Here is a 17,608-nt window from a genome sequence, read left to right on the forward strand (position 1 = left end):
TGCAGGGAGACACCATGAAAATGTCCCGTGGCGAGCTGCAAGGAGACACCATGAAAACATCCCGAGGAACACTGAGAAACTCCAGAGCATAGCCATCTCTTATCACATCCAGAACCCACTGGTCTGATGTGATCACAACCCACCTTCAATAAAAAAAAAAAAAAAGAGAGAGGCGACCCCCTATCTCCTATTCCCAGGAGTAGGTCAGCACACCTTCATTGAGAGGTTCAGGGGGCATGCCACTCGAGCCTGCGCCTCATTTGGGCTGCTTGGATGAAAGAAACTGAGACCTACCCAAAGGACAAGCTTTCTGAGAAGCCACTCTTCTGTATGGTCGAAATGGTTTGAAACCCCTAGCATGACTTCTCATGCCAAACGAGCATGGCGCCTGCTTCTTATCCTCTGGTAACCAAGGAACCCAGGACTCACCCCACTTAATGGCCATTTTTTCCAGCACATTCCCAAACAGGTGTGATCCTTTAAAAGGCAATTTTATATGAATAGACTTTGAAATTCTATCAGCTGGCCAATTCCTAAGCTAAAGATGATGCCTTGCCGCTATTACCAAAGCCACCACTATGGCAGATGCATGAACCAGATTGTAGCCCGCATCTGCCAAAAAGGCGGCTGCCATTTCCATCACTTCCCTGCAATTCACACCAGACTCATCAGCTTCCTGAGAAAGACATAAACAAGAGCAAGCCACAAGGGAGCAACAAGAGACTATCTACAAATTCATTACCATCATCTCAAAGGCCTGCTTAAGGATAGCCTCAGTTCTCCTACTTTGTGCATCCGTCAGTGCCGCTTCCCTTTCCACAGGGATAGTTGTCCATTTGGTGACGGCGCACACAAGCACATCAACTTTTCGAAAGAGCAACTGCTCTCTCACAACTGGATCCAAGGGGTACAGCTCTTTCAAGGCTTGCTCCCCCTTTAAATTAGCTTCCGGGGCACCCCATTCAAGATCAATCAATTCTTGAATAGCATCTATAATGGGAAGGAACATGAAGCTTTATACAAAGAAATTGAAATGGGATTTTTCTTTGGCTCAGACATGGAATCAGCACCCGGCACCCTCAGCATCTATAATGTCTGGGAAATCAGAGCCGGCAACTCATCTCTATTAAAGAAACGCAACATTGTCCTATACGGCTCCAATCACGGAGGAATTTCCATATCCTCCAGGGAGTAGGGATTGGTTTCATCATCCATGCCATCCAGGTCCTTATCAGTATGACCCGCAGCAGGTCTTGACCCACTCCAATGCTTATGCGCAGCACTAGGTATGCAGGAATCCGCAGCCTGCAATCCTGAACCTTTAGGTTTTGCCGGGGCCATCGACTGAGACAGAAGGACTGCGGCCCTTGAAAAAATTCCACCCAAGAAAAAGCAGAGGGATCCATATCAAAACGAGGAAGAGTCAGTCCTGAGCCCACTGAACTACATTCCCCCAATGACGAACCAGTTAGGTGAGCCCCAAAATTAGGCAAAATCTCAGGTAGTTCCTCAGTGTTGCTGCCACAACCACCATAATTTTGGAGAATGCTCTGGGGGCGGTTGCCAGGCCGAAGGGTAGTGCTCGGAACTGGTAATGGTGTCCCAGTACCGCATAGCATAGAAAACGCTGGTGGTCTTTATGGACTGGGATGTTAAGGTAGGATTCAGAGAGGTCCAGGGAGGTTAAGAACTCTCCCGGTTGTACTGCCGTTATTATGGAGCAGAGATTCTCCATGCGTAAGTGCAGTATCCGCAGATGACGGTTGACGTTTTTGAGGTCCAAGATGGGTCGGAATGATCCCTCTTTCGTGGGAACAATAAAATAGATGGAATAACGCCCCATATTTTGCTGGGGTGTAGATACCGGAGTTATAGCCTTCAGGCTGAGTAGTCTTGTCAGAGTAGATTCCACTGCCAGTCTCTTGATGTGGGAGTGGCAGGGTGATGATATAAATTTATCCTGAGGGATGCTGCGAAACTCCAGAGAGTAACCTTCTCGAATGATGTTTAGTACCCATTTGTCCGATGTGATTTCAACCCATCGTTGGTAGAAGAGGGAAAGTCAACCCCCTATTTCCTCTTTCTGTGGATGGGTCAGCTCATTCTCATTGGGGAGCTCGGTTCGAACCTGCCCCCGGACCTATTCCTCTCTTGGTTTGTCAGTTCCAAAAGGACTGGGACCTTTCGGAGGAACGAGGTACCACCTGGAATGAAGAATTCCTGTAGGGTCGAAAGCGTTGGGAGCTTCTGCCCCTATTTCTTCTGGGAGAAGGACACTGGAATCTTTTTCCTCTGTCTCAGGTAGCTGAGGACTGGAGATTCGCCCCACTTGCTGGCCAATTTCTCTAATTCACTTCCGAACAGGAGAGATTCCTTAAAGGGCATTCTTGTGAGATTCGCCTTAGAAGTTGCGTCTGCAGACCAGTTCCGCAACCATAACTGCCTTCTGGCCGCCACTACAGAGGCTACTCCTCTTGCTGAGGTACGCACCAGGTCTGCGTCCGTCAGGAAGGATGTGGCAGGTTCAATCGCTTCTCCGGCATATGTTCCGGGATTATCTGCCTTCCTCGAGAGAAGCAAGCAGGAGCGTGCCACCAGTGCGCAGCAGGAAGCTATCTTCAGTGTCATTGCTGTTGCGAAGGCTTGCTTAAGAATGTATTCTAATCATCTATCCTGAATATCCTTCAATGCCGCCCCCTCCCACAATGGGAATGGTTGCTCGCTTCGAGATGGCGCAGACCATGCCACCCACTTTCTGGAAAAGCAGGCATTCCATGGTTGCTAGTTCCAGAGGGTACAATGCTTCCAAGGTCCGCCCTCCTTTAAAGTTTGCCTCCGGGGCATCCCACTCCAGGTCAATCAGTTTCTGGATGGCTTCCATCATTGGGAAATAGCATGAGGCCTTACGAAGGGACACCAACATCGGGGGGTTTTTTGGTTCCACCATAGTATCCGGCCTGGAATCCCCAGAGTCTAGGAAACAAGGGTTGGTAATTCATCCCCTGTGAAGAAGCAAAGCACAGTTCTGTATGGTTCCAGGCCTGGAGGGATTTCTCCTTCCTCCAGCGAGCCACCATCATCATCTGAGGTGTCTGGGTCCCTGTCAGGGAAATTCTTGGTTAAGCGAGGCATGTCTCGAGGCACCTGAGCAGGGACAGGAGCATCAGGTGCTCCCAGCTGGGGTTCCTCCCGGGTTGCAGCTGGGGCTGATCGCACCTGAACGAAGGCTTGCAGCCCCTGGAAAAATTCCAACCAGGAGAAGGCCCCTGGGTCCATATTAACCCCAGGGGGAGTCAGAGTAGGGGCCCCTGAAATGCCCTCTTGTGGAGAAGACATCATTTCAGAGTTGCATAGGTCTGCGGTGCTGTTGTATGGAGTAGTTCCTGACCCATCTTCTGACTGTGAAGGACCAGGCTTTGGTCCCCCCCTGGGCTTCTTCGCAATGATGACACAGGAAGGACTCCAGTTCAGGCTGTGCGGCTCTGATGTGGCAGGCTGTGCAAAGGGAGTGCCTTCTGAGCTTCTTTGCTGCCGGTGCCATTGCCTCTGTGTATAGACGCACAAGCAATGTGCTTCGGGATGCGCGCTGTTATGCGCACGTGTAGGTTTGCACGCGGCTGTGCGCTTGGTTATGCGAGCAGCTCTGCGTGCAGTTATGCGTGCAGCTGTGCACGTGGCTATGTTAGCGACGCGCAAGTTGGGCGCACTGACCGTCTGGCCTGCACCGCGTGTACCGACGGCCGAGGAGGGAAGATGGTAACGACGCCCCCTGCGCGTAAGATGGCGCTGCCGAGGGTCTCCACGTGTCTGGAGCCCTGCACTGGACCGGGGCCTAGCCCAACCAAGGCTGCTCAACCCGATTGGTGCTCCCTTTTTACCTCACTGGATGAAAAACGGAGACTGTACAGTCCTCCGAGCCCCAGAGACCGGAGACCTTAATTTAATTTAAAGTTTCCTGCTTACCTGGTCTCTGCGCTTACCGGTTGCGAGCAGAGACTGTCCCCAGCTGAGGGGGAAGAGGGCTTAACCTTAAACTACCGCGCTCGGTTAGGCACCCGCTGCTTTTCAGCTGCTCTAACGGTAGAGCCGTCTACCGGACCAAGACACACCTCTGAGGGATATTGAAAATCACCTCAGGAATTCTCAACTGAGGGAGGGACTCTTAGGTATCACCGTAGGAGAGCGGGGCTCAATCCTCTTTAAGGTAAACATTTAACACTGTGCTAGTGTGTGGGATAGTGTCCGCATCTGCTAGGAGACGGAGAGATACTGAGGAGCAGAGGTCAGTGCAGGGGTATATCTAGGGTGATGTCAAAGAACACCTAACCCACTGGTCCTGAGTCCATCTGGCTACAAGCTAGGAAATTAACACATTTAGCCTGGGTTTCATAAGAAATGTTGCTGCTATCCCTGGCCAGGGGAATGTTTAAAGGAGAGATTGCTTGAAGGAAGGGATCTGATTCAAGAAAGGTTTGAGGATTGGATAAGCTAGGGAAGAATTGGCTCTGGAGAGTCTCCTTTCCCAGTAGCCACTGTCGATTCCCTACTGCAGGTTTGGGGTCTCTACCATCCTCCCCTGGGCCTGCCCTCTGATGCCACTGACTCGCACTGACCCTCTGAAAGGATGAAGATCACATAGCCAACATTACCCTGGATGCTGAGCCCATTAGCATCATTAGGAGAGGCAGACTCAACCACTGCTTCCCAGGGGCTCCTTTCCTTTACCCCCCTGCTGCTACCAGCGATTCCTACTGCGGGATCGGGGCCTCCTCCATCCTCCCCCAGGCCCATTTCCTGATGTTACCTATCCAGCACCAGCGCCTTTAAGTGTCACACTGCAGGTGGGCCTCCTGCCAGCCAGCCCATCATTGATGGGCCTTGTCCTTTTGAGCTTCCCCCTTCTTGCCCGGCTTTGGGTGCCTTCAATTAATCTTCATTCACTGGCATCTTTGAACCTGGACTGCCCTATGATCCATTAGCCAAGTGTCAGTTCCCTTGGCATCTCCCAAGGCCCACCAAAGAGAGTCTCTTCATTCTTACTCCTCTATCTTCCACCCTCCCCTCACTCTTTTCTTTTCTCTTTTCTAATTACTGCATAATGCTCTATCATGTATCTGACACCAACTCCCATTCTCACAAGTACTGGCCAAGGTAAATGTTCTCCCCACTATTTGTCCCACCACTTTGTGAACCAGAGCAGACATACAAGGGTCCCTTCCAGATTTCTAGCCCCTCCAAGAGAAATCACTACTTATTTTCAAAGAATCCAACCGGACCACCTTCTCTTTTTAATACTAGATCCTTCCAGGGGCGGATTGTGGGAAAATAGTGGCCCGGGGGATTTTTCTCCATACTGGCCCATGGGTAACCAATTACATATACAATATAATTTACATATATATGTACACACCCCTATATTTCGGTATGGTCCTCCCATATCAACACAGTACTATTTGCCAACACTCAAAGAATAACAACCCCACCTATGAAAAAGAATACCACAAATATTACACCAGAATCTAAAATATCAATACACCTCCTATCAGGAAAACAGAACAGGCCAAGCTACTACAGATCCCTACAGAGAAACCACATGCTAAAAGAATGCTTCATCTCAGTCTTTGCATGCAGAACACAAACTCTCACTAAATACAGAATGCAAAATAAAGGAGCACAAATGACAAAAACTGAAATGGAAACTCCAAGAAGCTAGACTCCATGTTATTAACAATAGAAAAATAGAACTACCATTCCTCATAAAACAAATAAAATCAAGAAACATAAAGCATCAGTTATAATAGTAAAACCATAATAAAAGAATATTTTAAAACTACTGATAAATAGAATTTCTATTAATTAAAATCATATACATTTTTTACAATGTCCCAAACACTAATAAAATATTTCAAAACAGTACATATATCAAATAACATTCAATAATTAAAACTAATAAGGATTTTTAAAAGCCCCTGCTGTCCCCTTCTGTGGGAGCTCTTTATTTCCAATCACCCTGATATCGTCGAGGATTAGGATGTTATCCTCTCTCTCTCACACAAATACTCACATGTCCATTCTCTCTCACATACATACACATTCATGCTCTTATACCCATCATAACCTCTCACTCTCACAGACACTAACACACTCTCAGGCTCTAAGACACTCTCCCCCCACACACAAACTCTTACTCCCTTGGATTTTCTCATACACACAAACAGACCCCCAGGCAGGCTCCCATTCATTTTCACACCACTCCCTCCCCATCCCCCAGGCATGCACACATTCATTCTCACACACACAAACCCCCAGGCAGGCACCTATGCATTCACACACATACACCCCCAGGCAGAGTCCCATTCATACACATGCACACACTAAAGGCAGACCACCCTCTCTTTCTTTTGCCAACAACCTTGGAACCTCTCTTATTCCTCTGCTGTCACTGTCACTGCTGCCGCATGGCTATTGGGGAGGCGCCGATTGCTGCTACTGACACTAAAGCCCATTCTGCTGCCTCCTCTGTGCAAGCCCCGTGGGCTTCCACTTTCTCCATGCTGATCTCGTACATTGTGAGATCCGCATAGAGAAAGTGCTATTCTTGCACGTTCCGAAAGATTACATGTGCCAATCACTGAAAAGTAATTTTTTTTTTTTTTTTTACCTTTGCTGGCTGATCTTAGTTTTCTAATCGGTTGGTCACAGGCTTTTTTTTTTCCACCTTCCCTTTCTTATTTTTTTGCCAATTTCTTTTATATTATCTTTTTTTCTATTTTTCTCTCCATCTTCTTCCCTCAAATACACACTCAGGTTCTCATTCTCACATGCTTTCTCTCTCTTCACACACACACACACACACACAGGCTCTCACTGTCACATGCTCTCTCTCATACAATCATTCATACACAGGCTCTCACTGTCACATGCTCTCTCATACAATCATTAATATACACACAGGCTCTCACTGTCACATGCTCTCTCATACAATCATTCATACACACAGGGTCTCACTGTCACATGCTCTCTCATACAATCATTCATACACACAGTCTCTCACTGGCACATGCTGTCTGACTCTCAAACACACAGGCTCTCTCTCACTCCCACATGCTGTCTTACTGAAGCACAGGCTCTCACTGTCACATGCTCTCTCATACAATCATTCATATACACACACACAGGCTCTCACTTTCACATGCTGTCTCTCACACACACACAGAGGCTCTCACATGCTGTCTCTGCGAACACTCAGATCCTCACTCCCACACACAATTTCTCAACTCATCTCATACATGAACCCACACACTCTACAGACCCTCAGCCTCTCTCTCACCTCTGGGCCTCCTCTTCGCGGGTCGCCGCAGGATGAGCTCTGCAGTGGCCCTGATCTTCTCGGGCCGCAGCGGCCCTGCTACCGGGCCTCTTCCTCTTCTCGGGCCGCCGCGAATCATCGCAGCAACCCGTAAGCGCTGCTCCTCTTCTGCACGCGCTGATGCCCTTCCTCCTTCCTGCCCACGCGGCTCCGGCAACATTTACTTCCGGGGCCGCACAGGCAGGAAGGAGGAAGAGCATCAGCACGTTTAAACGCGATCTTTTTCTTCGGGCCGAGGTGACGTGAGCCTCACCATGGCCCTGCCCATCTGTCTGTCGCTGCTCAGCAGTTGCATGAGCCTCCTTGCGCCCGGGTGCATTGGCTCTCCTCGGGATACCACTGCTCGCGGTGCCCCCCTAATACTTTGGTTGGAAATTTTATAATACAAAAAAAAAAAAAAATCACGTGACAGGAGTGACTGGCCCACCGGGGGAAGCCCGATCCCCCGATAGGTCAATCCGCCCCGGATCCTTCTATACAAACTTAGCTGAGTTACATGACTTCCTCATATACTACTCTGCTGATATCTTGTCTTTCCTAATGTCACTTGCACGCCACCATGCCATTCTTCTCGCACCTATGGAAGCTGCCAAAGTTCTGGCTGTAGTGTCGACATTTTGTAGACCAAACGGAGCAGGTGTCATAGACCTTCATCTAGATTATAAAGAGGCTGTGGTATAATCTGCTCACCTGAGACAGACTTGATATACAGTTTCATATTTTGCACACAGTCATATAGATACTGTACCATGTAAAATTGATTTTCAATTCTTGCAGTTAACATGGCTCCCTGGAAGACTTTTTTGCAAAATCATCTAGCAATTTGTGGTCTTTACCTAGTAGTGTATAGAAATGTAGTCTGGCCTTCTTTGCTTTTTTCATTGCTGATTAGACTACTACTGAGTTTTGTGGAAGTTACACCACTCTGTATCTGAGGAATGTTTTCAAACAGAATTTTAAATCAACCTTCCCAATTGTTACTGGTGTTGAGAAAGATGTTTTCCATTTCTTTAACAGCACCGTGTCAAGCATATTGTGAGATGGTAGAGTGGAAGGTTCTGCTGGTATTTACATTATTTTGAGTAGTCCCGTGACCTCTGTACATGGTTCCAGTTCCTCACCTCTAATTTGAGAGAAGTACCCAACTTCTCGATGAATCTGGAGTAAGTTAAATCCTCTGGAGGTGATGTGTGCTCTGACAGTACTTTGGGGGAAATCTGACTGTAACCCTGTGGAATTGCCAGGGATTCCCCTGGTGAATGTTAGGATGGTGGAATGGAAACTGTGAATAAGGCTGTGAACTTTCCTCTGATGGCATAGTAGGAAGAGGTAATTCTTGTGGAAATGAGGTTGGTGCCAAAGAAGAGGAGGAGGAAGGAGAGGGAGGCAGTAGTGGTGCACCAGACATCTTTACAACTGGATGAATAATTGGATACTCCATTGGAAAAGATGGAGGGGTTACCTGAGGAAAGAGATTAGAGAAAAAAGATTCTCACAATATCTGTGATTTGTTCTACTGCTTGTTGTGATCTTTGCCCCAGTGACAGTGAAAGAAAACCTTTGGGGACCAAAATTTGGTCAGGGTCCAAGCCAGGAGGTCTTGAAATTAGAATGATCAAGCAGATTGGTTCTGGGGCATGAAGGCAGAAGCCCTGTTATCATAAGGTGGACATTTAGCATCGATCTTGAAGTAGGGGTGGCAGGGAAAATATTATGTTAAAAGTCTGATAGGTGGAGGCAGAGAGAAAAGAACAGCTTACATTACCTGAACGGACTCCGGGGGTGTCTTGGCTGCCCCCGACGCTGATTTGCACCTGGGATTTTGATTTGCCTACCCGGCGTGTCCACTGCAGGCGGGACCCGGAAGTTCCTACAAAAGGTCATCACGCTGCGGCGCGCAGTCGACGCCGGCGCGCTGCTTAAGGGGCGCGCGCTGTAGGCTTTGCCAGGCTTCGCCGGGACTTGGCCGGGACTTTGCTTGACGTTATACCAGGTCAGAGACTTTTGTAATATTGCCTTAGAAGTGGTTTAGCTGCTCTTTCTATTACTGCCTTCATTAGCTGAACCTAAAGCTTAATGCGCAACACTCTGATACAAACTTGAAGCCTAATTGAAATAGGTTTAAATTTATTTGTTTCCTTTTAAACATGCCACATACTAAAAGGAAGGCGAAGCTTAAGCCTTCCAGTGATGTGGCTTCGACAGAAATGGGCCAAAAGACTGTATTACAGTGGTTAGACTCACAGCATAATCCAGATGAGCTGGCCGTTGAGGCGGATCCAGTGGAACGGTATGGTTCCCCTCTGGCCATAGAGGCATCACTTAGCCCTGGAGCACCGGAAACGCCACCACCACCTGGAAAGGAGATAGGGGTTTCCCCTGAAAATCCAGGTGTTCTTAACGAGGGGAATGAGACTGTTCTGGACTATCAGGGAACCTTTGCACAAGGGGTTAAAAACTTGGAAAAAATTCAACAGAATGGGAAGGGAGAAAGTTTGAAATTAAGTAAATCAGATAATTCTGTTATCATACCGATAGAGACGAGTACACCTAAAATTGGGAATATGTTGTTAGGAAATCAAGAAAATATTACTGTTACTATTAAACAAGCTACTATACCCAAAAAACCTGCAAATATCACTATGGAATCCTTATGGAATTATATGGCTAAGATAGATGTCTCCATAAATAACTTAACTGAAGTAGTGATTAAGACCTCAAATTCATTAGTATTAAATACTACTGAATTAGGAAAACAACAGGAAGCTATTAATGAAATAGAAAAGCGTGTATGTCAAATTGAGAGGATTCAGACTCACCAGATAAAAATGAAAATGAAATAGGCAAAAGATTGGAAAATCTTGAAAATGCAGTAAGATCGTTAAATCTGAGGGTGAATAATTTTCCCGTAATTAAAAAGATAGACGCACTAGAACTGTTCAGGAATTATATGTTACAAATTTTAAAAATTCCTGAAAAAATATTGCCAGTGATAGTAAAAGTGTATTATCTGGGGAGTAAAAAGAAGGAGCTGAATTTAGGGAATAAAACAGGAAATGAGGAAGGTAAAGTAATTGGAGGAGAGTCAATAGATCTTTCTGATCTCCTACAAAAATCCCAAGATGAAATTGAAATTACTTCTAGGGCTACTCTCTTAGTACAGTTTGCCTTCTCAACTGATAGGGATAACACATTGAGATCTTTCTTCCAAAATAGGCTATCAACATTCTATGGCCAAAAGATTTGGATTTATCCGGATTTAATAAAATCCACGCAAATGAAAAGGAAAAACTTTTTACAATATAGAAGGGAAATTACAGATAAGGGTGGATATTTCAGCCTAAAATACCCCTGTGAATGAATAGTAAAGCTAGATGGTAAGATCTATTCCTTTTTAGATCCAGAGGGTCTCAAAAGTCTCCTCGCTGAAGAAAAAGCCGGAATTTAAATAATTGAGTCTTAGTGTGTATTTTTTTTCCTTAATTATTACCTTAGTAAACTGTTCCATAATAATATAGAGGGTTCAGCTAAAATTTACCTTAAGCAGTATTCTCTTTGACAGGAAATTGTTATGTAAAATTATGGATTGAAATGTTTTTTTCCCTTTTTATTTATGTAATAGATGATTTCTGTCAGAGATAATGTTCCTTGTATATCTTTAAAGTATTATAACATTGTAAAAGTTATAAATAAAGAATTCAAAAAAAGTCTGATAGGTGCTCGAAAGTAACCTGGGTAGAGGTATTGCTGCCTGTAAGATATCCGCCTCCATGCCCTTGTATGGTATATGGGCAGCTGATGTCTATCTGAGTGGGAAGCACTGGGTCGAGATGGTACGTCAATGTGACATGTCTGTGAACCTGCTAGACTTTTGTTTATTCTCTTTTGTAAATTTGTGTCCATCAGCTCCATGTGGTGACTTCTGTGCTGTCCTGTGCAGCGCTGCCTTCTTGTGCAGCACACATCTAGCATAGTTTGTGTGCTGGGCGCTGTCTTTTTTGTGCGCCATGGCAGTAAGGTCGTCATGCATTGTGGAGGGTGCACTATGTATTTTGTGTGCACTGTGAGATTTAGATGCATCATACATGTTGTGCACTGCTTGTCGAGGTATGTAGTGTGATGCTTGTCAAGATGCCATTTGTATATTTTGCGTGTCGTGCATAGATTGTTTAGGAATGTCATGTGCACTGGGTGATTTTTGTTAGGGCACCTGTTTTTTCTTTTGCGACATAATGCTCTGAGGAGGGTGCAATGCTTTTGGTGCAGTTGGCCTCTCTGATGGTTCTTGAGGCCAAGTATGCCATTTCTTGGGCTGTGAGTCGTCCTCAGTCGGCTACATATGGGAGGGGGGGGGGGGGGGGACGACTTTTTTTTCTCTCCCTCTGTACTCTGATTGCTGCCCGAGGAGGTGCTACCTGTTGAGGGCTTGGTCTCCATCTGAAGTTGGGCTATCTTCTCTGCCATTGAGCTCTTAGGGACATGTGGCCACAGACCCTCAATTAGCCTGGTCATGTTCTAGGCCTAGGCACAAGTAGAAATAATTGTGACTGTCCAGCATATGAAATCGGATGGTAGGAAGGCCATGGTAGCACTGAAAAGTGTTTTTGGGAAGTCGCTAATAGCGATTAAGGAACAAACAACGAGAGACAATCTCCTACATCCGTACAAAGCGCAGATGAAAAACGACTGAAAAGATGTCTAGAACCTGCGATCATGCAGAATGCCCACACATGCTCAGTGTACAAATATTTTAACTGAATTTGAGAGACAGCTCCACATCATGCCGCCAGATGACATCACCCATCAAGCATGGTTATTTCAGCCTGCTTGATGGAAAATACACTAGACCCTAAAATATAAATATACCTTTTATTAGGATAACAAAAGCAGCAAGTCTTCTATAGATCCCTACACTGAAACTACATGCCAGCAAAACACCTCACCTTGGTCACACATGCAGAACCTCAACAAGTGTAGAATAAAGTAAAAGTAAAGTAAAAACAGAAACATGCAGGGAGTTCAAGATGGCGACCGAATGAGACGCGGAAGAAAGCAGGTCTGCTGAAGTTCTACATTTTTTCCCTTGAATTTGGACTTTTACCTTACGAATGCCGCATACGAAACGAGTAGCTGGAAAGGGTGAGTCAAATCCAGAATTAATCCCCTTTCTTGAGAAACCAGTGGTAATAACGTTGGAAAGTTTGTGGGAAGCAATGGCTGCCATTGAAACAGCCATTGAAACAGCTATTGTGAACTTGTCAAAAGTTTGCACGGAGTCTAATAAAAGAAGTATAGAGAATGAGAAAAGACTGGAAGTCCAAGATAATTTATTTATTTTTTATTTATTTGAACAGTTTTATATACCAACAACCGTTTGCACATCGTGTCGGTTTACATGTAACTTACTAACCATATATAGGCATTGCCTTTACAATGAACAGGTAACGATAAGATGCAATAACAAAGAAGCTAGATAAATTAGTAGGAGGGATTCAACTGGGAGTAACATGAGAAGGGAACTGGGGGGGAGAGATAATAAGCAGTTAATAAACTGCTTGAAATGGATAACAAGATTAAGAGTCATCAGCATGAGACTGTGTTAAATAAGAAAGTAGAAAATATTGAGAACTCTCTTCGAAGTTTAAATATTAAATATAATTTCCCAGTCATACCCGAAATGCCAGTACTTGATTTGTTTAAGAAATACTTAATGGAAGTTTTGAAAATATCAATGGAGGCAATGCCTTTAATTTTAAAGGCTTATTATTTACCTCAAAAGAAAGAGAGGCCGACCAGGAGAAGGAAGAACCCCAAGTGCAAATGAATATTTCTGATTCGCTAGAATTATCAATAGAGGATCCAGTTACTTCAAGAGGAGTTTTATTTGTGACTTTTGCCTTTGCCACAGAAAAAAATAATGTGATGAAAATGTTTTTCCGCAAAAGATCTGAAAAATATTATGGTCAAAAAATTTGGTTATTCCCCGATATCACTCGGTCGAGACAGGAGGAGGAGGAAAAAGTTTATTGAATTAAGGACGGAAGCTTTAACTATTTGTTCTAAATTTGTCATTCACTACCCATGCAAATGTGTAGTAAAATTTCAAAACTCTGTTTATGTATGTTTTGAACCGTCTCAATTACGTTTCTTTATTGACAGTACAGTAGGCATAAGTAGGCATTCTCTCGACCGCCATTATTTCTTTTTTCCTTTTGCCTAAGATTCGATCGCTCTGAAATGTGTTTTGTATCTGCTCCCTAAATTTCTTATTATTAGGATGATACGAACATAGTACTATTGCTGACTGTATTAAGTTTGCCTGAGACTATTGCTAAATGTTAAAAGTATCATCTGATTTTTCCATTCACAATGTTATTTTGTGTAAATAATTTAAAATGCAATAAAAATAAAATTTAAAAAAAAAACCCCAGAAACATGCAGAGGAAAACTGAACTGGAAACCAGGCTGTATGCAGTGCAACAATGGAAAAACAAAAACACTATCAAATCTCATAAAACAATAATAAAATCAAAAAATATAACGCATTGATCTTCTATAGAAAAGAAATTTCAAAACAGCTGACAAACAGATCACAATCCAATAATTAATACTCAAAATAAGTTTTAAAAAGTTTTCAAAAACCCAATAAAATATTTCAGACACATCTAATAATATACAACAATTAAAACTAATAAGAAAATCATTCCCTACCCTCCAAATCTGGGATCTGTTGATTTCCAATCACCCTAAGATTGTCATGGGGGTACATAAACTTTATCCTCTCTCTTATACATACACATATATGCACACAGAATCTCTCACACACAGGCTCTCAAGCATACACACACACACACATTATACAGGTTCTCTTACACATATCACATTTAGGATCACTCACACACACACACAAGCATGCTGTCACACACACAAAAGCAAACTACCTCTTTTAGACACACACACGATGACACACGCAAGCATGCTGCCTCGCTCATATACATACAAACAAGTTGCTTCTCATTCATACACAGACTCTCTCGCTCACACACATACACACACACACACACACAGCCTTGCCCTCTATTCTTCGGTTACTGCTATGCTGGGATGACATCTACCGAGGGGTTGTCTTCCTGCTGGCAGGGAATGAGAATCCTACCAGCATGTCATCCAGCACACCTGTGTTTTCCTTTCATTGCTGGCAGAGAGTGGGAATCCCACTAGCAGGTCATCCTGCAGTACCTACCACCATGGGGATCTTTCCATGGCTGCCTGGGAGTAGGAACCATGCCAACACCTCATCCAGCAAAGCCATGATCTTCCAGCCAGCAGGGAATGAAAACCTCACTGGCATCAGCATTCCAAATATGTGAGGGTGAGGCAGCCACTGCAGGAGTATTTTGGGGGATGCCTGCTGCCGCCCCGAAAATGTTGCCACCTGAAATGGCCATCTCAGCCTGCATTATAGAACCGCCCCTAGCTACCTGACTGTTTAAATATAATTTGTGTGTTTGAAGGTGGCAACTTTTGAAAACCAGTGGAGTGCTGAACTCAACACAAATTACAGTGCCCTCAGCAAATAAGAGGAGAGAAACAGTGGGCTATGAGCATGACTGACCAGCCTGTATTTAAATGTCCAGAGAGGAGCATGTAATGTGGATATAGGGAAGACTCATGTGGCCAAAACAACAGACAGGAAAGCACTCAAAATCTCCTAATTTATTCTTCTCTCCTCAATGCCAGCTCATCCCCACTAGTCTCCTCCCTCCTGTTCCATTCCTCTACATCAACAACCCATTCACACCACAGTCTCTTCCCCCACCCTGTCACCAATACACACTCTCCTCTCTCATTCTTCTAATCTCCTCTTCCTCCACTTCTTACTCCCTCTACACTCAATTCTTCCCTTTCTGCAATGGGATACTCTGAATGTTAAACTTGGGAGAAGGGGGTTTATACCTACATTCTCTTATAATGTTCTACTCCCCATTTCCCACTGACTTGTCCTTCTCTGCTCCCCTCAGAGTTCCCCTTTTTATCCCTGCACTCCCCAGCATGTTCCTCCTCATCTCTCTTCAGCCAACTGCCCTCCTCTTCTGCAGGCTTGGTTCACTCATCTCTTCACTGATTCCCATCCCTCCATCTGCATGTTAGGCTTCCCTTCATTGGCAGGATCAGCTCACCTTTCAATTTGTAATTCCCCCTCCTCCACAGGCTTGGATCACTTCCATGCTCTGCACTCCATGAGCTTAGGCACTTTTATTTTCCTGGAACTATTCCTGCCTCCCCATCCCCTGCAGCATTTTTCCCAGCATTCAACAGATTCCAAGCCAGAGTCAGTCCCATGCTTGAAGAGTCCAAGCAAGACACCACTTCTTGCCCTAGAAGCTCAGCAATTAATCTCTCACCAGCTCCAGGGCCACAGCGGCATGTAGTACTTCCTACCCTCAATTTGAAAATCCCAGAGGTAACTGCTGTCTCCTGTGGGATATAACAGGGGAATGTATTTATTTTTGTAACAAAGGGAACAATGTTCATCTCAATTCAAGCCCTGATCACAGCCCCTCTTAATATTGGAGTTGACAATTTTTAAAAGAGATTTTGAGGACTACAGGGCCCATCTGCATAAATTACCCAGCAGCATCCAGGAGAGGACTCCAGAGGTTACCACAAGGGATCCAGACTTCAGACTCCACAACCCCAGCCTCCAGAGGACTCACACACCTGTAGCAGAAAAGGACTGGAAAAGCATGCTGTCAAAGCTCCGTTTTCTAACTTTAATATAAATGATATAATGTAGAAAGTTAATTCAAAACAAGAGTCAATAAGGTGAGTAAGTACATTGTTGTGTTTTGGACATTGAGGCGTGGGGCCCTTGGTCGCTGCAAGATATGGCACCTTCCACAGTGCAGAGATAGGCTAGCTCCGAGCAGAGATTGACACAGAAAAAGTTAGTCTTTATTATACTGCAGCGTAAAAGGTAACCCGAGGAACGGGCAATGATCCCAGCCAGAAGATGAGATGTCTGGTGGCAATGTTCCATCTCAAGGCTGCAGAGTGGAAAAGACAGTTACACAGTCTCACCAGGTCCCGAGAGGGAGATGGGTCCGGTAGTGATACTCAAAGTGGGGTAGGCCAAGATCCCAGGCCTAGATGGAAAGGCCAGTGAGAGTAGATCCGATAGTGGTCCGCGGTGCGGGGTAGGCCGAGGATCTATGTGGAGAGAGATGAGACAATGCAGAGAGAACTGGAGCGATAGCACTCACTCTGATGCTGGCAGTTGTAGTAGGAAAGAGCCCCCAAGGAGCGGAGGTCCGGGACAAAATAAGGCCCCCAAGGAGCAAGTACCTTAGGCATCCTTGTTGGTAGCAGATAACCCCAGAGGGTGTAGAGGAGCGGGTACCTAAGTAGTCCTGGAGCGAGAGTACACAGAGCTGAAGCATCTGGTAGCGTACAGAGATCAGCATGGAGTATTCCTTGCTAACTCGTATTAGGAATCGTGAATGGAATTTAAATATCGGAGCTTGTGATGCCATGCGGTGGGGGTCGCCCCCGAGGTTCCCGCCATGATGAAAGTAAAGGATGCGGCTGCGCGCACATGTGCCCTAGGTGACTCCGGGAGAAAGATGGCGAACGCAGTCGCCCATGCTGGACCAGGGATGCCGGAGGGGGTCGGCATGGAGAAGCGGAGGCAGCCATCTTCCCAAAAGTCAGACAGAAAAAAGGTGAGCAATAGAGGGCGCAGCTGTCTGCGACCAATGGGCACAACACAGATAAATTGTAGTATTTTGAGGTTCCTTGACAGACAAATATAAAATAAATTAATAGACTAAACGTACATTAAATTAGCTTTACATCCCTAATCCCTTAGAATTTTTAACACGATAACAAATCAACAAAATTAAGATGGAGATGATAGTTCAGCAGCAAGAGGGAGACTTTCCAGTCTTTTGCACTCAGTTCCACAGGTATGATTATCTTCCAGTTGGCGAGAGGTTGTATGTGTGCATTAGGTTCAAAAAGCTCACAACCTTGGAGAACAAGTTTGATCTCTGGAAGCAAGAGTGGCAGACGTGGAGGAGCAAAGGGAGACAGAGAGGTATATAGGGAAGTCTTTCAGGGGGACATAGGGAGACAGAGAGGTATATAGGGAAGTCTTTCAGGGGGACATAGAAGAGAAGTCCCATCTCTAAACTGGCAACACTTGTGCTGCCTTGAAGGAGAAAGGTCACCTGAAAGAAC

General features: G+C 45.2%; 1 protein-coding gene across 1 annotated transcript in view; it reads right to left on the reverse strand.

Moving 5' to 3' along the window:
- The window catches only part of ATP9B (ATPase phospholipid transporting 9B (putative)), a 1,157,977-nt gene that overhangs the window by 839,319 nt on the left and 301,050 nt on the right, over positions 1-17,608 (reverse strand). Inside the window, exon 6 of the mRNA XM_029590836.1 lies at positions 6,701-6,723. Coding sequence (XP_029446696.1) covers positions 6,701-6,723 — 23 coding nt within the window. The remainder of the gene's footprint in view (positions 1-6,700; positions 6,724-17,608) is intronic.

The sequence above is a fragment of the Rhinatrema bivittatum genome, chromosome 2 (assembly GCF_901001135.1).
Source record: "Rhinatrema bivittatum chromosome 2, aRhiBiv1.1, whole genome shotgun sequence".
In the NCBI taxonomy this organism is placed as follows: Eukaryota; Metazoa; Chordata; class Amphibia; order Gymnophiona; family Rhinatrematidae; genus Rhinatrema; species Rhinatrema bivittatum.